Genomic DNA, 26,014 nt, shown 5'->3' with positions numbered 1-26,014 from the left:
TAAGACCTCTAATTTGTGCCATATCAGGAGATATGGTTTAACTGAAACAACATGTGTTAAGGGACTATAGCAAGACTATAGCAAGTTGGGTTAAGGGACTGCAAGGACATGGATCTAATTTATAATATAATTTAAATTATAAAAGCAGAGAGGGGTCTATAAACCCTAATCTCTCCCATCTTTCTTCCTACAAAATTCAAAAGTAAACTTGAAGGATATTGAAGCCATGAGTTTATAACAAATAAAATTCTTTAGTTACAGTAGAATTCATAGTTACTAAGATCACAATATTTTAAAGGAGTCTGAAGTGCTACCAAATCAGGAAGAAAATAGTGTTTGAGGGACTCCTAAAGAAGTGCAATCTACTGGTGTACCTGCGACTAGTAAAACTAAGTGTTAATTTTTTATTTTTTTATTTTTGCAAATACTGATACAAACGTTCAAGCATTAACATGCATGCTAGATAGTGGATGACCTATGTTCATTTCTGTTGATATGCTACCTAAAGAGCTATGGATTTCAAAGTAAATCAGTTGAGTCTACTTTTATATAGTTCATAAAAAGTGAACATCAGCAGAAGAGGGCATGACATTGATAGTATGTCTACAATAATTTGGTGCCCTGTTGAGTTGTACTGTATCTTATATTTAGAACCAAAATTACCCACTCATCAGAAAAGAAAAGACCAACACACAATTCCTCTTTTTATAGCATTGCATTGATATTGTAGTTTGACAGGAGTAGACGTTAGAATAATCGGTAGCAGAGGTTCAGGCCAGGCAGCTGTTAACAATTTACCACAAGAAACTACTTGAAAAGAAAAGAAGCACTTTGTTATGTGCCAAGCATGTGAGCAATGACATTATTGACTCAAGAGAAACATCTTTCAAGAGGCATTTGCCATTTTGTCGGAGAGATAATTGACTCAGAGAATCCAATGTCTCTAAAGGAAGAGACTCTAAATGGTGACAAATGATGGCATTTTCCTCTCTATGGACACGTCTTATATTCACCAGTCCTGAAAGATCAAGTCCACCATCAGTGAGTTTCTTTTCCCTTTCTTTTTCAGAAAACTCACTAAACATCCATAATTCTGAATCTGGAGTGAGAAATGCTACCAACGCCTACACAGATTAACTCAGATAATCATAGTTTAATTTTAGAACCAATTCACTAGACAATTATCAAGAATGAAATAAAAGAATAGTAGCTCTTCACTGCATTCACTTTAGTTTGTAGAGAGGACACCCTATTTGCATTTCACTGAATTCACCTCCAAGAGAATAGCATATTCCCAATTTTATCATTAGAACAAGGGCAAAAGGCACCCTATTAACAATTGGGAATATGGTATTTAGAAAGATCACTGGATCTTTCACTAGGATTTTTCTTTTTAGCTTTCAGAAACAGACTCTCTGCTTGCTCCACATCCATATTCTTTACGAAAGAATCGTATGGAATGCCCCTTTCTGCCATCCCTTTGAAGAATTGTAGAGGCCGCCTGGACTTTCCCAAAGAACCTGTAATCCTTAGTCGAGAATGCATCTGAATCGAGTTTTCTACTCTCGAATTCATGGAATAGAGAAATTACATAATCAATACCCTCAGTTCTCTAGTAAGCTTCCATTATCCGATAATAACACCAAGCATCCGGTGAAATCCCTGCTTTTCTCATCTGTTCATACACCGAACTTGTGCTCTTGTACATATGAAGCTTGTTGTTGCTTCTCATCGCCGAATCAAACACCGCCACGACCATCTCCCTCTCCGATTCGAAAACTCTCTGACACTTTAATCTTCCTCGCCCTTATGCAATGACTCACAATTTTCTCGCAGGTAGACACATCAGGAAACACTTGGAAGTTCCTAAAATCCTAAAACACTCGCAGGCAGACACCATTTTCTCACCATTTTACGCGGCGGTGGAAGTCAAAGACGAATGTGCAGATGAAGAGGAAAGCGTAGAAATGAGAAATCAAAGCAGCGGAAGGAGAAATCATATTTGTGGAGTTTGTTGACTCTGTAAAATTGCGTCGAAAAGAGCAATTGTGGTGGAGGAGCTCCACATAATGGTGTTGGATGGGTCGAACTGGAATGGAAACAAGGACGAGGAACGAACAAGTCGAGTCGGCAAGAGCCACAGTGGAGAGATTTTGCTGACATGGAGAGTTGACCATTCCACTGTGGAGGCTCAAAGTTGAAATCCGTTGTTTTCCAAAATTTGAACCCGACGTGAATCGAACACGCAACCTTCTGATCTAGAGTCAGACGCGCAAGAATTTTGATCCAAATGCTGAGGTGGACGACTCGATTAGGTAAAGACAAGTTGGCAAACTGAGCAGATGTGGCGGCTGAGTCAGCAACTGAGTTGGCATCCTTAACATAGGGTAGGGGCATTGAATTTGGATCTCTTGCTAATATAGATTGCTAATTTTATTTATCATTAGTGACTTGCACTAATGTAAATATAAGGGGTATAAGACATTTTATCATATTATGGGGGTATATAGGTAATTAAAATTTGATTATAGTTTAATAAAATTATTTATAACTCTTTTCCTTCCATTTCTCATATGTGCACAAATAGTAGTAAACTATATTTTTTCCTATGGTAGCATAAATGTAATAAAAATACTCGAAGAATTTTTTTTTAATGGAAAAATTAGTCGAATAGAAAATCATTTTGCTATCGTTTTATATTTTACGATAACACAAAAACTCCCTTTAGGGTATGTTTGGAAACCCTAGAAAAGAAAATAAAATGAGAATTTAACCATTATTATTCCCAAAAATAGTTAGCGAAAATGAGATAATGATTAAATTCTCCTTTTCTTTTATTTTCCATGGGGTTCCAAAGGGATCCTCATCATGCCTAATAGACTAGAAGCTAACACAAGAGAGGGGTCACATGCAAGAGGTTCTCCCGCTTTTTCTTTTGCCCTATAGTAGGGGAGGTCGGAGCGAGCCTTCGAGCCCCATGCCCCTTGTTAGCGTCTCCTTTACATTAAGAGGAAAAGAGAAGCTTTCAACCCTCTTTTAAATACTCGATATTTTTAATCACGAGGCTTAATCACAAAACGATACTAAGTATTATTATCATTTAAAATAGTCTTGGAAGAAATAGGTCATATTTGAAAACTTAATCCTTTATCGAACAACCATGGTTGCAGGTATAAAAGTAAATATTCTAGTTTAATTATACAGAAGAACTTTATCACTTTTGCATCAATGTGCAACATTTAGTTAATTAGTAGATGTCGTTGGAGATGAATGCATGTAGGCCACCATTGGAAAATTTTTTCCATTTCTACATCCCATGTTGGTAATCTTTCAACGCTCTTAATCATTCAAGATGATTATCAAGCCTCTTTTGAAATAAAAGAAGCAATGCTCTTTAATAACTCAGTCAAAGAAATGCAGATTCGCAGAAACTGGGCAAAGAAGAGGACCTTCTTGGCTTTACAAGACTTTGATGGCAAGAAAGTCTGGTTTTTGCGTATTTAAAAAGGTAAAGATGGAAGAGCAAAGATGAAGCAAAGTTGAGCAAAATCATTCTAACAAAGGGAAGAGGAACTCTCCAATATGTCTTTCCCATGCTGATCATGCGCCATGATGCCCAAACTTCCTTTCGGCTACCACTTACCTTCCCACTACTGCTTCCTCCCATTTGTGTCAGCTAACCCTAATTACTAGTTTTCATGTCAACGGCCACGACCGGTGGCGACGACGAGGATGACGATGACTGCTTGCAGGATGTGGCTTCGCCTGTGTAGCATTGCTAGACAGGTTGTCAAACAGTGTATCTAACTAAGGATTATCAGTTGGGGAGCCACATAAAAATCTTGGATGCTCCAATTTGGTCTTTACTCTAAGTCTTCTTCATACACCTAGAAGGATGTAGTAGAGGAGGGTCACTGGTAGTGACACTAACATGCCAAAGATAACCCTGCAAAAGAACAGTAACGAATCAGTGAAGTCCTGAAGGTATTGTGATCCATTGGTGAAAGATTCAAAAATATCTGAAACAATTGAAAGCTTTCTCTTCAGAGGCCTACAGTGACTTGCATGGCCCTTCTGAAGACAGAAAAACATTTTCCAAACTCACGGAGGAGATTAAGTTTGTTTCCAAAAGATTCTAACCAGTTTCCTAGTAAAATCTTACAGTACTTTTGCTGGTGTAAATAGGACATTATAGTGCAGAAAAGAAGTCAGTGTGGTGAAAGCAATTTCAATGGAGTGAAAGGAAAAGACCAACCCGGTACTGAGTATGTCAGGGTGCAGGCCATACTCTCTGGCGAAGACGAAGGGCACTATGCCTTGTGGAAGGGCAGCCTGTCGTTGCCAAAGATGAAATCCATCAAATATTGCATAGCAGAAGTGGGAAAATTGTTAAACATCGAAACTAATTTCATGAAGAAGACAGTACCTGAACTATGGCTGCATGTAGTCTAACTCTTCTTAATCCGACTGCTACAGAAGCTGCAGACATTAAAATGGGACCAAATAGAAAACGGATTACCATCCCCATGGTCGCCATTTTAGCTCCACAAACTATCATCCTTGGCTGAAGGGCCATGAACAAACCTGATATTGTTCTCACTCGGTTAGACAAATTTCCATTGCTTTTCTCTTTTCAAAAGCCCGCGTGGACATATGATAGAAGTATCTACCTAAACTGAACATGGCCATCCCTAACCCAGCGTCTGAGATTATCTTGATGGACTTGTCTATCAAACTCGGCATTCCCACATTCCACCTGCTCACCTCAGTGAATAAAAAATCTCATTATCTGCTACTAATGTTGTAAAATAACTGAAGCCACCGTGAAGTACTGATTCATTTTCTTACTTGAATGAGATCAAAGACCAAAGAAGGCCTAAGATGCTGGAGTAAGTGTTAGGGTTCCTCGATAGCTTTCTTCCTACCATGGTCAGTATCAGTCTCAGCATGACGAACGCTCGTGGCATCTCTTGGTTGGTATCATCTTCCAGTTGGGTGTCATCTTCTTCTGTTGCAGGAGCTTTTGGGGTGCTCCTGAAGCTCATTTCCTTTTCTGTCGTCAATATTTAAGAGAGAGAGAGTCTAAGAATCCTTCTGCGGAAACTTTTGATCATCAAATTTAGCTCTAAACCTCTGATCAAATGGGACTTTGATGAAAAGAGAGATACTCAACAAAAAAAGAAGAAAAGGAAGAAAATGAAAAGAGAGAACAGTGAGAGAAAAAGCAGAGTGGAACAGCCGTGGGTATCAAAGGGAGTCACTCCAGCAGTCGAAAAGCATAAACAAATTAAACAGCTACTGCAAATGCCTGTCTCAGATCCCAATTCTGCCTTACATAAGAGTTTCTATTTACACGAAGAGACTGAGGTTGGTTTTAGCCCTAAGGCCAGATCGGGTAACAGTAACTTGACAACAGAACAGTTTACAGAACACATGGAACTGTTGCTTTCTATTATTTTAAAGTAATGTTTGTGAGCAGGGCACAAACAGAACCCAGATGTCCAAAACGAAACCCTAGAAAACAGACCAAAAGCTGACGCTTTTCATTACGTACCTCCAACACCTTTCCCGACTTGTCTCTGTCCACCACTACCATCCTGATACTTCCCCGGAGACTGCAACACCATTTTTACCCCGGAAAGAGCCGGGGAAGACTGCCGGAACACCCGTCCGGCCACGGGGGACCTAACCCAGATCGGGGTATTCGTCGTCGTTCCGAAGTTTAAGTCCAACTCGTTGAAATTCGACGCTCTTGGTGTAGGTTGCAGGGAGTAGGCATCGGAGGAAGCGTAGCCGGAGAGGCGAGGGCTGGTGGGCCTATATCCGAAGTTGAGGTCTGAGTTACCGAAGGCTAGGTCGCAGCCGGAGATGTGATGCAGGTCGTGTGGTGGGCCGGGGGTGTGGACGGAGAAGATTTCTGCGCCGGAAATATTTGAAGGGCGGGGAGTGACCGCTTTGGAGGAGAGGGCGGAGTCCGGGGCGGAGGAGGTGGAGCGGCGGATGCGAACACGGATCCGGCCGTTGGTGTCGACCTCTGATTCTGTCCGAAGTGGGTCTCGTCCGTCGAGGGAAATCACGTCGCCGTCGATCTCGAATTTGGAGATGGAGGCCGCTGTGGTTCCTGGGAACTGTTCTTTGATCAAAAGTGTTGCAGCTCGGTATTCAAACAGGAACAGGAGAAGAGTATACCTGAAAGAAGATGAACTCGACAATAAATACCTTGAAGTTGAAATTTCTCTGACTCCAGTTTATGGGAATTCATGAATCTTTCGTTCGTCGTCTTTAAGCGACAAGCATTTTAGTCTGTAGAAATTAGTATGTCTACCATTTCAATGAAAACTACGTAGCCCTGAAAAGCCTACAAAGCTACATTTTACAGTTTCATGGCGAGGACAACTAGTCTCAAACTCTGCAAAAGGTTGGGCACCATTAAACCAGTCTGAGATTCTACCAGTCTACAACATATTCTTAAAAGCCTTATAATTACCAGATAATACATTGGAGGACCACCACTTGCACCATGAGACTCTCAGTGAATTCCCCATACATGGCTCTAAGCAATGGGATTCCCATCACCAGAGTGTTGGGCAAAGTTGCAACTGAGAAAATGGTAATCATCCAATCCAAACCTCCATTAGAGAAGATGACCCATATGGTGAGCAGCATCAGCACTATCACCTTGGACAGAGTATCAGCCAGAATGAATTTTGTGTCCATCTGGTAAGGATTGTTTTTCGATATGAAGTGAAATGAGAGCACCGGAACGGCAAAAACTGCGACGAACCGGTTGATTCCGGCACACTGCTGGGGGGAGAAGATTTTCCACCATTTGACTGATCCATAGGCCACAAACATGGCGAAGTAGAGGGGCACCATGGCGCACATCACCTTGTAGAAGTCATCTAAGCTTATCATCTTTGAGGCTAGTGCTGCTCTGCGAGCAACCCTTGGAAGCCAAACCAAGTGGTATGGATTGCAGCTCAGAGATGAAGAGCAGAAAAATCTCCAGGAGAGAAAAGAGTAAAGAGAGAAGGGGAGGGGAGAAGGAGATACAGGTTTGATGTTCATATGAGACAGGTATTATTATGCTTATATAGTAATATCTATCTAAGTGATCTTACATAAAGACCCTAACAGAGAGAAATTGAGAACACGAAACCAAAGTTTCAGGTTGTCCATTAATGGATCTAATGCGACTCATCAAATTTGAAATTAACCATGACAGGGGAGAACTTTCACGGTGCATTAAGATTGATTAGGATAAAAATAATTGAATCTCGGTTAATTATACTCACGTGAGGCCTGTGTACAAGTTCTAGAGTGCCTCACAAGGACAAAAAGAAGGGGTTTATTACTGTCAATAATGAAGGTTTCCTCTCCACCGGCGGGACCCTCACGATGTGCCCATGCCGGTGCCGGTTGGTCCCATTGCCTATCTGCTAACCTACCATGAGGGCACTACCTGTGACATTAGTGATCCCACTAGCTGATGTTCACAATAATGTCCCCAATTCTCCCTTGTCATGTGTTCCGTTGCAGCAGGCACAATTATTCACTACCCACTACCTTTGTTAGACATAAACACAAAACTTATCTAAAAACATTGCCGCAATGTTACTAATGAATATGAATGCATCAATCCAAAGCTCTCCGAAGAAAGACCGTTGAGAATTAGACACCCTAATTCAATATTATCGAGAACAGTAATAATCGCAGAAGAAGAAACAATTAAGCACGAAAAGACAATATTTATACGGTTAGCCTACGTCCTGTCCTTCTGTCGTTGCAATCATTCACTATTTTGAAGAAGAAGTTTACTAGAGAAAATCACACACCATTCTCACTGCGTTTTTCTCTAACCTCTCTAATCCTCTCATGATCGTCAATTATCCGTGTTCTGACTCTGCGTAAAGCGTTAATTAGACTCCCACAAGTCAGATTATACTTTGTTATTCCCTAATTCATTGAAGCTTTTTAACAAAACAAATTAGAAAAAGCAAGCCTTTTTTTTTTTCTCTACAATTGTATGATTCCTTTCCTTCACCAACTACTTGCTTCACTCTTTGCTACAAATCTTCTTGTGCTCAGACTTTCCCCCATTTGGATCTTTTTGTTAATGTTATCTTCTTCAAATGAATGATTTCTTGACACCTGCGATTTGGGACTATCATTTCTTATGATTCGTTTGTGAGTGACGATGCAATCATGGTGCATCAGGTCTGATCCTATCAATTCCCCCGTCCAACTCCACCGAAAGTATTATTTGGGTGACTCAGTAACTGATCTTGTATCATCATGTTCTGTATTAGCCACTGGTTGCAGGTATTGAATTGTCCGAGAATAGCGACTAAACCAAACGATTAGTCAGGGATGGAATAGGGTCTGGTTTGAGAGCAGAGCTTTGCATCAGTAATCAGAGACTGCAAAAAACTAAAAAGGGTGTGGAAAAGCTTGAGGACGCAGGTGCCCCAGCGAAGGACAGTCTAACTTTGGCGGGAAAGCCTCAAGGCTGTCTGGCCATGTTCCCTCATCCCTTTGTCCTTTCCTAAAAAAGGTTGGAAAGCCACTTCACAAATCACATCTAGTCCCTGATTTATGCTTGCTTGCCTCCACTCTTTTAACATTTTGTCATCTTTTCTAGGACTGATCTAATACGAAAAACTATTTGATACAAAATATGCAAAACGACTATCTCAACCATTCGATCCGATTAATGGCCATCTCAGCCATCCGATCAACGGCTATCTCAGCCGATCGGTGTTTTTCTATTTAACTTAAATATATAGCATTGTTCTTAATCATTTATTTATCAAACTCTGTTTACAAACCACCAGAGACCTGAAACAAAAACACACCTGTATGGACAGGTACTCTTATTTACATACTCAGCAGCCAAGTCTCATATCCAGAATTTCATGCAGAGCAACTGGATCTAATTTCAGCATTCCCTCTCGCTTCCTTAACAGTCCATGGCGATGATGCACCGAAGGCTGTCTCCCTGAAGCATGTACTCAAAAGCCTTGTTGATCTCAGAGAAGGGGACCGAGTGAGTGATAAACTTCTCCAGCTCAAACTCCTGCACCACAGAGAGGCGGGGGTAAGGACATGAAAATACTGATATTCAGAGCAACAAGCAATGGCAGGGATTGGTTTATGCCTTGTTCATGTACTTCTCTACCACAGTTGGAAGGTCCGTACGTGGTTTATAATTTCCAAAGAAGGTGCCCTTAAGTGTCCTTTCATTCAGAAGATTGATGGGGTGAGTCTTGAATGTATCATCTTTTTTTGGAACGCCCACTAGCACGGCAACACCCCAACCCTGAGAAGAACAGATTGGTGAGCAACTATTAATCTAAACTGGGATGAAAATGGGCACGTATAGAAGTTATAAAAGGATAGAAGGGATTCACATCATGGACACATTCAAAGGCTGATATCATAGCATTGATGTTTCCTGTACATTCGATGCTCCGGTCGACACCTCCATCAGTCATTTCAGCAAGCACTTCTTGGACTGGTTTGTTATGGTCTTTGGGGTTTACAAATTCAGTCACACCAAACTTCTTAGCTGAATCCACATAGATAAGAGAGGCAGAATGGTTATTAGACATTGTCTGTGATGAATCAAGAGATCATTAAATAGAAGTTCTCAGAAGTGAGAATTACAGTTAAGAACATAGAATTGAAGTTCAAGATGGAGGCATATAAATGAGAGAAACAGAATGACCATCAGATACTATTTCCCATGAAGTTAGATAACCAATGATGTATGAGTCACACTTCTCTATTCTCAAAGGTGGGTTACCAGAGTATACCTGCTTCAAATCTGTTAGAGTTAAAATCAACTCCAATAATTCTTGAAGCCCCAGCAAGCCTTGCTCCCTCAGCAGCCTAAAATTTGTCGTGGAAGTTTCAACAAATCAGGAAATGAAAAAGGGAAAGAACACGAAACTCTTTATGCAGATAGTCACCATAATTGCCACAAATTGAAGAAAGGAAGAGGAGGAAACTCACTGCAAGACCGACTGCTCCCAGGCCAAAAACAGCAACTGTTGAACCCTTTGGGGGTTTGGCAACATTCAATGTCGCACCAAGGCCTAGGAGACAACCAAAAATTGAGTAAAATTCTTGTTTCCGAAAACAGGGTTATGAAGCCACAATGGGACGATATATGTAGTTCACCTGTTGAGATCCCACAGCTAAGAACACAAACTTTGTCAAGAGGAGCTTCTGGGTTTATCTTTGCCACACAACCCACATGCACAACAGTGTATTCACTAAATGTAGAAGTCCCCACGAAATGGTAAATCGGTTTTCCATTGATTGAGAATCTTGATTGCCCGTCACTGATCATTACTCCCCTGTCAGTGTTTATCCTTAAAAGGTCACACATGTTGCTCTCCTCTGATTTGCAGTGACGACATTCCTTGCATTCTCCAGTGAAAACAGGGAGGACATGGTCACCGGGAGAAAGATCTGTCACACCCTCTCCAATACTCTCAACAATCCTAGAGCCACAGAAGAAACACTGGATCACATAAGTAAATATAATGGATCATCCTCATTAACACCACATGAAACAACGATTTGGTTCTCATGAACTTAATGATTGCATGCAGAAAATGAATCTTGCTGTGTGAGCAGCATACCCTCCTGCTTCATGGCCAAAAATGCGAGGAAACAATGGTGTCTGACCCTGCCAGATTGGACCCAATTTACATCAGTTTCTGGTTATCCAAAACCAACCATAGGAAAATTGAGTAACACGGAGATATGAATACAGGATAGAAATTTTCCTGAGTAGATAACGTTTAAAAACTTCTCCCGGAATTGCATTTGTTTTCACTATAAAAGCAATATTTCATAATTAAGTAAAAGGTTTTTCATGAAGTTCTGCAGCATTTGTTAATTTCATAAGATATCAGAACAAGTACACAAACACTATACGATTGTTTTACTCGATCAAGTCTCCAACAAACCCAATTGATCTGAAATTGAATAAAGATTTGTGCTTTAAATTTGGTATTACAAGAACATTAATAATAAATCTCGTGTAGCTGTTGTTCATTGTTAGAGAGAAAAAACCCATAAATCTTAATTTGCAACATTTGGGGACCGAAAGTTTTCAGATGATAAAAATATCATTCTACAATCTGCCATGTTTTTTATTTTTTTATCTTTGCGATGAGTAAAAGACAACTATTTGTATGAAGAAAGGGTTACAGATTTGATTACCTTGGCCTCCCAGAAATACACGTCGGTGCGGCAGAGAGTGGTATAAAGAATCTTCAATCGGACTTCATTTGCCTGAGGAGGGGCCACCTCCACCTCTTCGATCACTAAAGGCTTCCCCGCCTCCCATGCGACGGCAGCTGAAAAAAAAAAATTGGCGATTACTAATACCAACCACAGGTTATATGGCGAAGGGCTATAAAATTAAACCCATTCAAAACCCACGAACAAAATCAGGAACAGGGACAAAAATGAAAACATAGACAGAGCACAGAAACTGTACAGAGAGCAATCTACGCAGAAGATGTTGATTAAGAAAACCAACAACCCATTAACGATTAATCTAAAAGATAAACTTTTCGTAATGGATAATCTAACAAGAGAAAATGATCAGAATAGAGTATTTCTTCTACCTTTGCATCGTATAACCTTGCCAGCAGTACTTGACATTTCTTTCCACCGTCTGAGAAGCGCGATAAGAGTAGTTGATGAAGAGAGACAGAGACCAATGGTGCATTTATACGATAATAAACAAGTGGCTGATACATGACATGAGGTATGTCGAGCAGTTTTCAGCAACTGCCTTCTGTTGGGTTACCGCCTCCTGTTTCATGGCCGCCTCCAGTTTTTCTATTGCCAAATGACAATCTAAAGAAAAAGAATGAAGTAAGGGAAAAGAGGCAAGTTTAAAGGGGATAAAAATCCAACCTATGATGGGTTTGAACAGAGTCAGATTAGAAACTGACCCATTGGCATACATGGGAACAGTCTCCCTCAAAATAACTCTTTTATCTTACTAGCTATGCATCTCCTCTCCATCTTTCTGTTTTCCCTCTTCTATCCAGCAACCCAACATGGCTGCTTGCTTGCTTCTCTTCTTGATCCTCTATTTTCCCTCTTCCATCCTGCAACTCAACATCTCTTTGTCCTTCTTTCTCTTCTTTATTCATTTTCTCTCTCTTCCATATTTTTAGTAACCCAACAATCTCCCCAAAATACAGAGGGTCTTCTCTGAGCTGGTGAAGAACTTGCATTGGACCAAAAAAACACATAACATGCCCAGAGTTGATCATACTTTTGTCAGTCAAGTCTATCTCTTAAATTGGACCTTAATTTTTTCTTATTTTGTGGGGTATTGGTGTTAGTTGTTGAATGAAGTCTATTAGAGTTTTATTGGACTATTTGTATAAGTGTTGAATGAATTCCTGACTTTTTTAAAATATTAGTAAGTAAATTGATATAAAGGTTAAGTTGGCATCATAAAAAGTGGAGAGAAAAGTAAAGAAAGAGAAAACAAAGAGAAAGATCGAACAAAATAAAGAAATTGTGTTTCTATCGTCTTGATCCACATGGAAACTGAAAGAAAAAATAAAAAGAAAAAAACATGTTTTCTCTTGTTTGGATGTCCATGAGATATTGAAAAGAAATAGGAGAGAGGCTATCACATGTATTATTTGATCTTTTAAACCATTGAAAAAGAACATGGAGCTAATTAAAACTACTAGACAAGTAAGGGAAGTACCAATTTATGAGTAAGTGAATAGAAGACATGGAAACCATTTTTACTAATACAATGGGGGCACCAACACCCAATCTTTGTTCATGCAAGAAGATCAAGAATTGAGCATATCAATTAAAAGCTTTGCCTAAATAGGTAAAAAAAATCCCAGGAGCTAAATAACTTGGCCGGGGGCAGGGGGAAGCGTGTTGAATCTGTGACCTATGTTGATTCTCCTTTTTATATTAATATAGAGGTTCAACAAATAACACAAACCACACAAGGGACACCACAATTTTATTGTGATTCACAACTCAAAACTCAGGTTGTTACGTTCAATCTCAAAGTATTTGCACCTCAAAGTTGAGTTAATTATGTTAAAATAAAACAACATCTATATCAAGGCCACAAGGGCCAAATTACACTATTGCCTACACATGTTGCATGGCTTGTTGCATCTAACAATTCAATTTGCCAATGGTTGTCTTCTCTTCTTTCGTTTCATCAGAAAAAGCTTGGATCATCAGCCAAGTCTATGAATATCAATAAGTTTATACAATGCCCAGATGATCGGTGATTGCCAAGGGGATGAACATCAAAATAATATAACTTGTTTTAAGCAAAAATGAAAAAAAGTATGTGTTTAAGGTGACATTGAGCCGAGCAAAATTTTTCATTAATGCCTCCTAATGACATTAACTAACATTTTTAAATTTGAGGGCGATAATCAACTGAACAAAATAATCTTGTAATCAAACATAGAGCTATCCTCCTACTTTTTCATTGTACCTGGCTACTTAATCGACACTATGTCACTTCAACTGATTGGAGATGCTAAAAAAATTGAATTTTTATTCATCTTCTTAAAGGGCCTACTTAAACCTAATTTTATCCATCGTCTCGTATAGCCCCACAGTATACCAAGCCATGGCCAGTCAACAGGTTAAAGAATTATCACTCATTAATGAATAGTCCAAGCAGTGTAGATCCAAGTCAAGGGAGGACAGCTACATACACAAATGAGCTTAGTTGGCTAATTAAAGTATTATGCCTAACTGTTTAAGCCATCAATAGTTGTTAAAGGAAGAGTCTTAACCTCGTTTTCTAACCAACAAAACCATAAACCAGGATGGTGTTACTAAGTACTTATTTGACATTATAGTCTCTTCATGATCATTGTGTTTTTACTAAGGTTACCCAATTTTATGAGACATTTGGCATTTTCTGTATGTTGTCTTAAATTTATAGTTAAAGTGAGGTCTTGGTTCGTGCCAAAATGACTAGCCAAAATTTGGATGTTCTTTATGTTTAGCTGTTTAAGAAAAGTCAAGGGGTCTAATTTAGATATGAGATAGTTCCTATGTTAGTATAATCAATTATGCATTGGACTTGTATTAAATAAGAGATGCTAGAAAACAATCTATAAGCTTATGATATGTGAAATTATTTGAGAAAATCTATTTTATATATGAAGAAAAGGAGTATAGACCTACTTAGTTTGGTGGACCTAATTTTTAATTTAACCATTATGTTGATATTGAATGACTCAAAACATAATTTTTCTTTCTCTATGTCCTTTTCTCATCTCATGCATTCATGTTTGAAATATATTTTAGATATTTTCTATTTTTAATATTTTAAAGGATAAAATTGATGTAATAACATAATTGTAAATACGATTAAGTACCACTCTTGTAAATAGAGAGACCTTTTAAAAGAAAATTTTGGTTTACTGAAGGTTGTCTGGACTTGAGTCTTGTGTATATAATATATAATAACAATAATACTAACAACAACAACTAAAAAAATAATAATGATTAATCATCATGGTCATCATCATTATCATGATTCACTCCTATCATTTTTTTTTAATTTTATAATTTTTTATAATATTATAGAAGCTTTGGGCCACTTGGTCTACAACTACCTCATGAAAATGCTTTAATTTTATTATTTAATTAAATATTAAAGTTTTCTTTTATAGTCCATATTTAATATGAAACTATTTACATTCATCTCTCAACCAATCTCTACAATACTTAAGAAATGTACTCTCTAGTTATCTTTTCCTATTTAAATGTATGATAATTAAAACAAATTTAACATATAAAATATTTGGCCTATAATTGGTCACCCACTCTTTTCCCTTGGATAGGTTCCCTTGTGCCATTTTTTATATACAAAGATTGGAATAATCTAGGTAATATTGATGTTACCTTTTAAAGTAGCATTCTTTCCTTCATGCACACCAAATTTTTAAGATTCTTTATATGTTAGTCTAACTAAAATGGTTAAACTTACCTTTTCTTACTTTTATTAGTTTATAATATAACAATTCTTAAACTACAAGAAGAAAATTGTTGGAAGATGGGCTTTAGCCCACACGACCAAGGAAGTCGCACATATCTAAGAGTGTTGGAAGATGGGCCCAAGCCCATAAGAAGTAGGACCCACCATGATTCCCACGAGTTGACATCCTTATCACATAAGTTGGAAGATCAAGAAGGAGTCACAAAGATAACCACAAGCTGGTTGGAAGATCAAGGACTCACAAAGATAACTACAAGTTGGTTGGAAGATCAAGAAGGACTCACAAAGACATCTTTATCTTATGGTCACGTCCTAGAAGAGTTCTAGTTTGAGTTATGTTTGTCTTTTATCTATATTGAATTATTTAATTATTCTAGGACTTATCTTTAAGTGTTCGAGTTTGAGTGTAATTGGGACAAATGTAGTTTTATTCTAATTGGACTCTACTACTTTCCTCTATTATAAATAGAAGTTCATGTACTCTTATTATTATAAGTCAATGAAGTATTTCTCTTTTCCATAAATTCAACATGGTATCAGAGCAGGTTTTGTGAGTTGACTTAGTCAACCCACAAAGATAATGAGATCCTTTTCTCTAAACCCTAAGTCTAGGTTCGTAGTTATTTTTTTTAGTCCCCACACCCATATTTTGCTTTACATTTTTACCTCTATAATGAGATTTTCATATTAAAAATTATATATTGACGGAAATATATTTGGGTCTACTTTCCAAGGAAAAATGATTTTTTTTCCAATCAGAGTTATATACAAAGAGAAATCAATATTTGAATGAGCAAGGGTCAGATTGAAAAAAAAGTTTGAGCAATAGCAGAAAACTTTAACTTCTGAGGTATTTTATGCTATCAAGAATGACAATTTATATATATGTATATATATATATATATATATATATATATATATATATCTTTAAGTCTATTCTCTTACATATTCAACCAATTTTTAATCATATTTATCTAAAAATAAAAATTGATATTTAAAACAGCGAAGGTCAGATTGAAAAAAAGGTTCAAGCAACCGCAAAAAGCTTCAACTTCTGAGGTATTTTATGCTATCAAGAACGAGACTTCATATGGATAATTATATATCAAAAGAAATATCTGTAAGTATATTTTCCTACCTATTCAATCAATTCTCGTTCTGATTTTTTTATAAGGAGATATTGTTCTTGGAAGAGTCAATAATCATGCTGAAAAAAATAGGAGAAACAATGCTTAGTTCGGCTAGATGATAGAGACCGAAATCTATCAGATTATTTATCTTCTGATAATTATATTTATGAAGAAATGTTATACTTGGATGAAAGGTATTTAAGTCTAGTTTCAGAAGGAAATTTTTTATGTCAATCTGATCTATATTGAAAGATATATTTGCATTAAATCAAAGGTCATTATGGTATTATGTTGTATTGAAAAATCCGAATTTAAGCCCATTGTTCTATGTCACTTTTTGAGTTGCTATATCAGAAAAATATCTCACTTCTCCCTGGTTTGAGGGTTTATTTATACATCTCTATTTTTTGGGCTTATTACTACATTTATGATATTTGGTTCAAGCTAGGATCACTGCCATAACCTCCCAGCTTGAGGGGGAGTAGTAGAAGAAGTACAAGGAAGAAGTATTTTATTCCGTATGTTGTGGATAAATTTTGTGTGACCAAAATATTCAAGAAAGGGGGAACACAAATGAAGCTTGTACATCCAAGGAGAAATTTTCATATCAGATTATTTCATGGGTTCTTTTACAAAGTTTATTATATGTGTTGGAAGATAGTGGTGTTATATTCAGCTACAACTATTATGTCTCTTTGGATGAGACATTATTATTGAAGAAGAGGTAGCCTTAGTATCCTTTCTCATACCATCATGTACTTAATATCCCGTCAAAAATATCAAAAATATCAATGGTTGGGATTCTATGACGGAGGAACTTAATACCCCGCCAAAAATATAAAAAATATCAACGGTTGGGATTCCATGAAGGAGGAACTTAATACTCCGTTAAAAATATAAAAAATATCAACGGTTGGGATTCCATGACGGAGGAACTTAATAGCCCGTCAAAAATATAAAAAATATCAAGAGTTTGGATTCCATGACGGAGGAATTTAAAAATATCAACGGTTGGGACACCGTGACGGAGGAACTTGATACCCCGTAAAAAAAATTATTTCAGTGAGAGTCGGTGCCTTGATTGGGACACTATGATGGCTGAGCTTATTATTACATCTTTGTTATACCCCCCTTGAATTGGATAGATGAGCCTCATGGAAGAGAGCACCAGCGTGAGGGGGAGTGTTGGAAGATAAGGAGGACTGCTACAAAAATATTTTATACATCATTTGCAGCAAGCTGAGAGTTCATGATGTTCTCTCATCCTCAAATTGAGGGGGAGTGTTGGAAGATGGGCTCCAACCCACACGACCAAGGAAGACCCACATATTTAAGAGTGTTGGAAGATAGGCCCAAGCCCATAAGAAGTATGACCCACCATGATTACCATGAGCTAGCATCCTTATCACATAAGTTGGAAGATCAAGAAGGACTCACAAAGATAACCACAAGCTGGTTGGAAGATCAAGAAGGACTCAAAAAGGCATCTTTATCTTATGGTCACGTCCTAGAAGAGATCTAGTTTGAGTTATGTTTGTCTTTTATCTATATTGAGTTATTTAATTATACTAGGACTTATCTTTAAGTGTTATAGTTTGGGTGTAATTGGGACAAATGTAGTTTTATTGTAATTGGACTCTATTACTTTCTTCTATTATAAATAGAGCTTCATGTACTCTTATTATAATAAGTCAATGAAGTATTTATTTTTTTCATAAATTCAAAAAATATGAAAAGAATTTGTTGGATTTGACCAAAGTCAATAAGACTTTATAAAATATTTGGATGTTTCAAAAGTTCAAAAATAAAATGGGTATATCTACTGAGGATCTTTACAAATGGCTACCTATTGATGATTTTTACTGAAAAATATTTATAGGAAAATACTTGCAATGAAAAAATAAGCTTTTAATGATGAAATTTTTGTTGTTAGAAGAATTTTGCTGTAGTGTTCAAAGTATCTTTTAAAAATATAATGTGAATATCAAACTTATGCTAAGACTCGAGAGGCCCAACACAAAATTTTATGCATGGTTCTCCCTTCCGATTTGATGTGGGTGTGATCTCAATACTCTCTTTGAAATTTATATCCTCTTTGTAGTTCCAAATTGATAGATTATTTTCAACAAGACTCATCACACTTGTGTAACTAATTTGTACATAAACATCTAATTGAAATTTCTACTTGCAAATGTAGACATTCAAATAACATTTTAATTAGTGGGACTATCATTAATAGATCTTCAAATGGACTAGAAAAGAACTTATGAGACACATGCTTCACCTAGATTTGGTAGAAGTCAACAAAATTGTGAGGTGGATGAAATACAAACTTGAGAAATGAGAAGAAAGCACAAGTAAAATTTAATGTATGGATTGATGAATTAAAATACTTCTACAGTCAACATATCAATTGTGAAGAGTAAGAATATATGAAAAGTTAAAAGCGAGAGATGAAAGAACAAACTTTAAAATGATGGATATAAATTGTGAGGATTCATCTAGATATATGTATGTATGTATGTGTTTGTGTGTGTGTATATATATATATATATATATATAGGGCTGATCAAATATGGAAAACCATTTGGTGTGAAACTCTATCTCAACCATTCGATCATGATCAGCGACTATCTCAGCTGTCCAATCAATGACTATCTCAGCCGTCCGATTAACAACTATCGTAACCCTCCAATCAACTACTGAGATAACCATTTCACATGTTTCACACCAAATGGTTTGTCGTATAGGATCAGCCGTGTGAACTCAAAGTGAAATAGAGAAGGGTATAATGGTTTTTGATGGCATATTGAGATAAAGTGGTTGATATTTGGCCCTAAACCTCTAGAGATCTATGAACTTCCACGATTATGAAAGTAAGCTTCTATATCACAATGAAAAAATTATAGATAGCTCAACTTATACCATTTATATTATTTTAATTTTTATTATGTAAAATTTTAAGTTGGTCATTAATAAAACATCTTTTTAATTAGGTAATTGTGTAAATAAAAACTCTTCAATAGGAGTTCATACTTGTTTGGACGTACCACATTTACCTCACAAGAAAACCATGTTGTATTCCTTGATTACATAGTCATCAATGGCAACCATCTTGCCGTTTTTGAAAATCAGCTTTCCTAGTTTATCTCCTTGTAAGTGAAGTAAATATTTGAACCTTTAGGCGAATGTAATTACCATGGTAAAAATATGCGTTCTATTTAGTTTTTTGAAAAACTAAACTAACCATTTGAGGGAAGTGTTGTCTAATAAAAAAAAATGAAATTTGGACATCATTAATGAAATGTTTCTATTCACTTTAGTTTCAAAAGTAAATAAAGAAGTTAATTAATATTAGATTGCGTATGCACCACAATATTCAAAAGTTGAACAATGGATTGACATAGTTTAGCACTGAGATGACATTACAACGCTAGGTTAGATGTTATATAATCATTTGGATATGCATGTAGGAAGAGATTTGAATGTGGGCCACATTGTGGTTCTCTTGATTGGATGAAGACTTTGACCTTCTTACGAGCCATTGAAGGTGACGGCAAGATGAGAGTAGGTAGAATAGGAGAGCAAGAGGTCTTGAACTTCCATTGCTTTAGAATATATAGAAGTTACCTAGTCTTGGCGAGGTACATTTAGCGATCAAAATGGCAAAGAAAATTTATTGTGTGATGATGATTTTTCTAATTTTAAGTATTGAAAATATCTCCAACTAGTACTAAATAACATGAAGCTACGTTAAAGTCGTTTTTTCACTTTGACAGGTCATCGTAGTCTTTATTTGAGTAGCAATTTAGGAAAGTAGAAATGTAAGCAAGGAGTGGATGCTTTCACATATTTTTGGAATCCTGCCACCAAAGGGAAAGTGAGCCCCACCTCATTAATGAGGTCCATTTTTCCGTTGTATGGGTGTTGAGGCCCAAGATTCAAACACTTAACATTCTGTATGAGTGAAAACTTTGATTATAACATACTCAAACACTTAGCATTGTGTATGAATGAATTTTTTTATTATAACAAACTCAAACACTTAACATTGTGTATGAGTGAAAATTTTGTAGAAAATAAAGGAACTTTAGACATTTTTGAAAAAGGAGTTGACTCCTTATTTTGAAACATAGCCTTCTAACATGAAGGAAGAGAAAAAGGAGTGAAACTTCACTTAGAATGAGTTTTTTTTTAAAGGAGTTGGACCCATTAGGCAAAAAGGAGTCCAATCCCAATAGCAGAAGAGTTGAAAAGAAGAAAGGAGTTTGTTAAATTTTTGAAAAAAAGAAATAATTTGTTGACTTGTTTAATTTGAGTACATTGGGCTTCTATTTATAAAAGAGGAAAGACATAGAACCATAATGAAATTAAATTACCTGAATTCCAATTACAACCAGGTATAATTCCTAATCAAAGTCAAAGTAAACAACTACTTAAAGTTGAGTCCTAGAACAATTATACTTCTGTTACCAAAGTAGAAATCTGAACATACTGAACTTCCTCCCTGGCTAAAACTACTTCCCATGAACCACCTTTCCATGAGATTCATCTCAGACTCATCCATACTTATTGTTCAACCCTTCCTCAGAAGCTAGAGTTTGCAACTCCAATTTACTATGAAAATATGCTTGGTTTTCAACCTTGGTCTTCAATCTTCATTGGCTATTTTACTTCTTCCCCTTTCTTGGATATTTTAGTCACATTAAAAAATTACTACAAGATGTGAAATAAAATACCTCTTTCTTGTACTACTACTTTCCCTCTCAAGTTGGAGATAAAAAGGACACAAAGACCTAGCTTGGACAAAACAAAATGGAAGAAAATTCACTCCTAGCCAAATTATAGATCATTTCCAACAAGACTTATCACACTTGTGTAACTAATATGTACATACACATCTAATTGAATTTTCAACTTGCAAATGTAGACATCCAAACAACTTGCATTAAATCAAGTGTGGGACTATCGTTAATAGATCTTCAAATGGACTAGAAAAGAACTTATGAAACACATGCTTTGCCTAGATTTGTTAGAAGTCGAAAAAATTGTGAGATGGATGAAGTACAAACTTGAGAAACTAGAAGAAAGCACAAGTAAAATTTAATGTATGGATTCATGAGTGAAAATACTTCTACAGTCAACATTTCAATTGTGAAGGGTAAGAATATATGAAAAATTAAAAGCGAGAGATGAAAGTACAAACTTTAAAATGATGGATCTCCATTGTGAGGATTCATCTAGATATATGTATGTGTGTAGGTAAAATATATATAGGGCTGATCCAATTCGAAAAAAAATTTGGTGTGAAACTCAGTCTCAACCATTCGATCTTGATCAACGACTATCTTAGTTGTCCAATCAACTACTATCTCTGTCGTCCGATCAATGACTATTGTAACCCTCCAATCACGGCTGAGATAGCCATTTCACATGTTTCGCACCAAATGGTTTGTCGTATTCGATCAGCCGTGTGAAATCAAAGTGAAATGAATAAGAGAAGTGTATAATGGTTTTTATGGCATATTGACATAAAGTGGTTGATATTTGGCACCAAAACTTTAGAGATCTATGAAATTCCATGATTATGAAATTAAATTTCTGTATCGCAACGGAAAAATTATAGATAGCTCAAATTACACAATTTACATTATTTTCATTTTTATTATGTAAAATTTTAAGTTAGTCATTAATAAAACATCATTTTAATTAGGTAATTGTGTAAATAAAAACTCTTCAATAGGAATTCATACTTGTTTGGACGTACCACATTTACCTCACAAGAAAACCATGTTGTATTCCTTGATTACATAGTCATCAATGGCAACCATCTTGCCGTTTTTGAAAATCAGCTTCCTAGTTTATCTCCTTCTAAGTGAAGTAAATATTTGAACCTTTAGGCGAATGTAATTACCATGGTAAAAATATGTGTTCTATTTAGTTTTTTGAAAAACTAAACTAACCATTTGAGGGAGTGTTGTCTAATAAAACAAATGAAATGTGGACATCATTAATGAAATGCTCCTATTCACATTAAATTCAAAAGTAGATAAAGAAGTTAATTAATATTAGATCTCATTTGCACCGCAATATTCAAAAGTTGAACAATTGATTGACATAGTTTAGCACTGAGATGACATTACAAAGCTAGGTTAGATGCTATATAATCATTTGGATATGCATTTAGGCAGAGATTTGAATGTGGGCCACATTGTGGTTCTCTTGATTGGATGAAGATTTGCAACTTGGTCATACATATAACAGTGCAATGCATAAAGTATATGGTTCTAAAGATTGGATGCAAAGTGTCGAAGTGAAATATTGTAAGGTGAGTGTAATAGGTGTGAAATTAGATATGTTCCTTCATGTAAAAGTGTAATGCTTGTGAAGCGAAAGTTAGCGAAATATCAAATATGCAAGTTCGTTCTAAACTACTAGTTGACAAATTTCCTTGGAAGAAAAACTCTAGATTCATTAATTAGATAATAACTAGATTTTGATAAGTATGAGGGATAGCATTGATATTATCTCCTCATCCACTTAACATTGCAAAATTTCACTTCAACAAGCTTTATTAAATATCTAAATGCTACCATTCATGAAAAGTAAGAAAGATATGAATATATAGTTTTATTGCCATTCAAAAATCTAGTTCATCACTTTATTTCAAAACAACTAGACTTTATTTGTACCTTTTTTTTCTCAATATGACTATTTGTCCTTAGCCTTAGAACTTCCACTCTCTTTTTCCATGGCCGGCGGAGCCACCTCTCTTTAATATCCCTTAAGAAAGTTAATCCTCTTCTCCACAGCTTTTGCCTTTAAATCAATCCTCTTGGTGATATCATCAAGATCTGCAATTCTCAAGTCTGCAATGTTTCTCCCTCCAAGGCATTGGTACATGAGGATATCAGCTTCAATCTTCTTATTTTCCTTCTCTAACTTCTTCAGTTTTTCCTCAAGTTTCGCATTGGATTGCTTATAGAATCCTTCTTGATCTGACATTTTCTTGCAACGATCACTCTCTGGAAGGCTTTTAAAATTTAGGAAGGTATCCGTTGCATCTGGGATAGAGGGCCATACTTCTTGTTCTCCCTTGTAAGGGTTGTCGAGCACTACAGTTACCTCCACGCTGCAAAGGGTGCTTATTTCACACACCTTGATCAAGCCTCACTTCCTCTTCATGAAAGTAGCCTTCCTTCTCACATCATCCGCAATCTTGGCAAGAGCAACCTTTTTACGAGCCATTGAAGGTGACGACAAGATGAGATTAGGTAGAATAGGAGAGCAAGATGTCTTGAACTTCCATTGCTTTAGAATATATAGAAGTAACCAAGTCTTGGCAAGGTACATTTACCGGTCAAAATGGCAAAGAAAGTTTATTGTGTGATGACGATTTTTCTGATTTTAAGCATTGAAAATATCTTCAGTTGCCAAGTATGAGCTGGTACTAATTAACATGAAGCTACATTATAGTCATTTTTTCACTTTGATAGGTCATCATAGTATTTATTTTAGTAGCAATTTAGGAAGGTAGAAATGTAAGCAAGGAGTGGATGCTTTCACATATTTTTGGAATCCAGCCACCAAAGGGAAAGTGAGCCCCACCTCATTAATGGGTTCCATTTCTTCCTTGTATGGGTGTTGAGGCCCAAGATTCAAACACTTAATATTCTGTACGAGTGAAAATTTTGATTATAACAAACTCAAACACTTAGCTTTGTGTACGAGTGAACTTTTTTATTATAACAAACGCAAACACTTAACATTGTGTATGAGTGAAAATTTTGTAGCAAATAAAGGAACTTTAGAAATTTTTGAAAAAGGAGTTGACTCCTTATTTTGAAACATAGCCTTCCAACATGAAGAAAGAGAAAAAGGAGTAAAATTTCACTTAGAATGAGATTTTGTTTAAAGGTGTTGGACCATTAGGCAAAAAGGTGTCCAATCCCAATATCAGAAGAGTTGAAAAGAAGAAAGGAGTCTTTTAAATTTATGAAAAAGAGAAATAATTTGTTGACTTGTTTAATTTGAGTACATTGGACTTCTATTTATAAAAGAGGAAAGACATAGAATCATAATGAAATTAAATTACCTAACTTCGAATTACAACCTGATATAATTCCTAATCAAAGTCAAAGTAAACAACTACTTAAAGTTCAATCCTAGAACAATTATACTACTCTTACCAAAGTAGAAATCTGAACATACTGAACTTCCCCCCTAGCTATAACTACTTCCCATGAACCACCTTTCCATGAGATTCATGTAAGACTCATCTATAGTTATTGTCCAACACTCCCTCAGAAGCTAGAGTTTGTAACTGTAATTTACTAAGAAATTATTCTTGGTTTTCAAGCTTGGTCTTCAATCTTCATTGGCTATTTTACTTCTTCCCCTTTCTTGGATATTTTAGTCACATAAAAAAATTACTACAAGATGTGGAATAAATTCCTCTTTCTTGGACTACTACTACTTTCCCTCTCAATTTGGGGATAAAAAGGACACAAAGGCCTAGCTTGGACAAAACAATGGGAGAAAATTCACTCCTAGCCAAATTATAGACCATTTCCGACAAGACTTATCACACTTGTGTAACTAATATGTACATAAGCATCTAGTTGAGATTTCAACTTGCAAATGTAGACATCCAAACAAAATTTTAATTAGGTGGTGAAGTGCACTAAATCAAGTGTGGGTCTATCGTTACTAGATCTTCAAATGGACTAGAAAAGAACTTATGAAACACATGCTTCACCGAGATTTGGTAGAAGTCGACAAAATTGAGGTGGATGAAGTACAAACTTCAGAAACGAGAAGAAAGCACAAGTAAAATTTAATGTATGGATTGATGAATGAAAATACTTCTTCAATCAACATATCAATTGTGAAGAGTAAGAATATATGAAAAATTAAAAGCGAGAGATGAAAGAACCAACTTTAAAATGATGGATCTCAATTGTGAGGATTCATCTAGATATATGTATGTATATAGGGCTGATCCAATACAAAAAACCATTTGGTATGAAACTCTATCTCAGCCATTCAATCATGGTCAACGACTATCTTAGGTGTCCAATCAATGACTATCTCAGGCGTCTAATCAACGGCTTTCATAACCCTCCAATCAACGGCTGAGAAAGCCATTTCACATGTTTCAAACCAAATGGTTTGTGGTATTGGATCTGTCGTGCGAACTCAAAGTGAAATGAATAAGAGAAGGGTATAATGGTTTTTGATGGCATATTGAGAAAAAAGTGGATGATATTTGGGACCAAACCTCTAGATATCTATGAACTTCCATGGTTATGATAGTAAATTTCTGTATCGCAATGAAAAAATTATAGATACCTCAAATTACAACATTAATATTTTTTTTTCATTTTTATTAAGTAAAATTTTAAGTTGGTCATTAATAAAACATCTTTTTAATTAGGTAATTGTGTTAATAAAAACTCTTCAATAGCAGTTCATACTTGATTGGATATACCACATTTACCTCACTAGAAAACCATGTTTTATTCCTTGATTACATAGTCATCAATGGCTACCATGATGCCATTTTTGAAAATTAGCTTTCCTAGTTTATCTCCTCTTAAGTGAAATAAATATTTGAGCCTTTAGGCGAATGTAATTAGCATGGTAAAAATGTGTGTTCTTTTAGGTTTTGTGAAAAACTAAACTAACCATTTGAGGGAAGTGTTATTTGATATAGCAAACGAAATTTGGACATCATTAATAAAATGTTGCTATTCACTTTAATTTCAAAAGTAGATAAAGAAGTTAATTAATATTGACTATGACCATTTGACTGGAGTATGAAGCGATGTCTTACGGCTCAGAG

General features: G+C 36.1%; 3 protein-coding genes across 3 annotated transcripts; all 3 read right to left on the bottom strand.

The window, feature by feature from the left end:
• Positions 1 to 3,407: 3,407 nt before the first annotated feature.
• LOC137945364 (auxin efflux carrier component 6) lies at positions 3,408 to 6,915 on the bottom strand. The gene is made up of 7 exons (XM_068791228.1): positions 6,488 to 6,915; positions 5,555 to 6,189; positions 4,849 to 5,053; positions 4,671 to 4,756; positions 4,427 to 4,584; positions 4,256 to 4,332; positions 3,408 to 3,946 (listed from the first exon to the last, which is right to left on the bottom strand). The coding sequence occupies exons 1-7, from the start codon at positions 6,913 to 6,915 to the stop codon at positions 3,880 to 3,882; spliced, it is 1,656 nt and encodes a 551-aa protein (XP_068647329.1). The 3' UTR covers positions 3,408 to 3,879.
• Positions 6,916 to 8,784: 1,869 nt separating this feature from the next.
• LOC137945245 (alcohol dehydrogenase) lies at positions 8,785 to 11,857 on the bottom strand. Its single transcript, XM_068791027.1, has 9 exons — positions 11,646 to 11,857; positions 11,236 to 11,372; positions 10,650 to 10,696; positions 10,183 to 10,508; positions 10,015 to 10,097; positions 9,816 to 9,891; positions 9,411 to 9,568; positions 9,158 to 9,319; positions 8,785 to 9,076 (listed from the first exon to the last, which is right to left on the bottom strand). Exons 1-9 carry the CDS (start codon positions 11,680 to 11,682, stop codon positions 8,960 to 8,962), a joined length of 1,143 nt encoding a protein of 380 aa, XP_068647128.1. The 5' UTR covers positions 11,683 to 11,857; the 3' UTR covers positions 8,785 to 8,959.
• An 11,087-nt stretch (positions 11,858 to 22,944) lies between these two features.
• Positions 22,945 to 23,523, bottom strand: LOC137946682 (agamous-like MADS-box protein AGL80). Its single transcript, XM_068793004.1, has 2 exons — positions 23,345 to 23,523; positions 22,945 to 23,302 (listed from the first exon to the last, which is right to left on the bottom strand). Exons 1-2 carry the CDS (start codon positions 23,521 to 23,523, stop codon positions 22,945 to 22,947), a joined length of 537 nt encoding a protein of 178 aa, XP_068649105.1.
• Positions 23,524 to 26,014: the final 2,491 nt, after the last annotated feature.

The sequence above is a fragment of the Aristolochia californica genome, unplaced genomic scaffold (assembly GCF_029961685.1).
Source record: "Aristolochia californica isolate CCGP_79_NKW_82.1479 unplaced genomic scaffold, dmAriCali1.0.hap1 SCAF_12, whole genome shotgun sequence".
NCBI lineage: Eukaryota > Viridiplantae > Streptophyta > Magnoliopsida > Piperales > Aristolochiaceae > Aristolochia > Aristolochia californica.
This window is presented reverse-complemented; position numbering and strand designations above follow the sequence as displayed.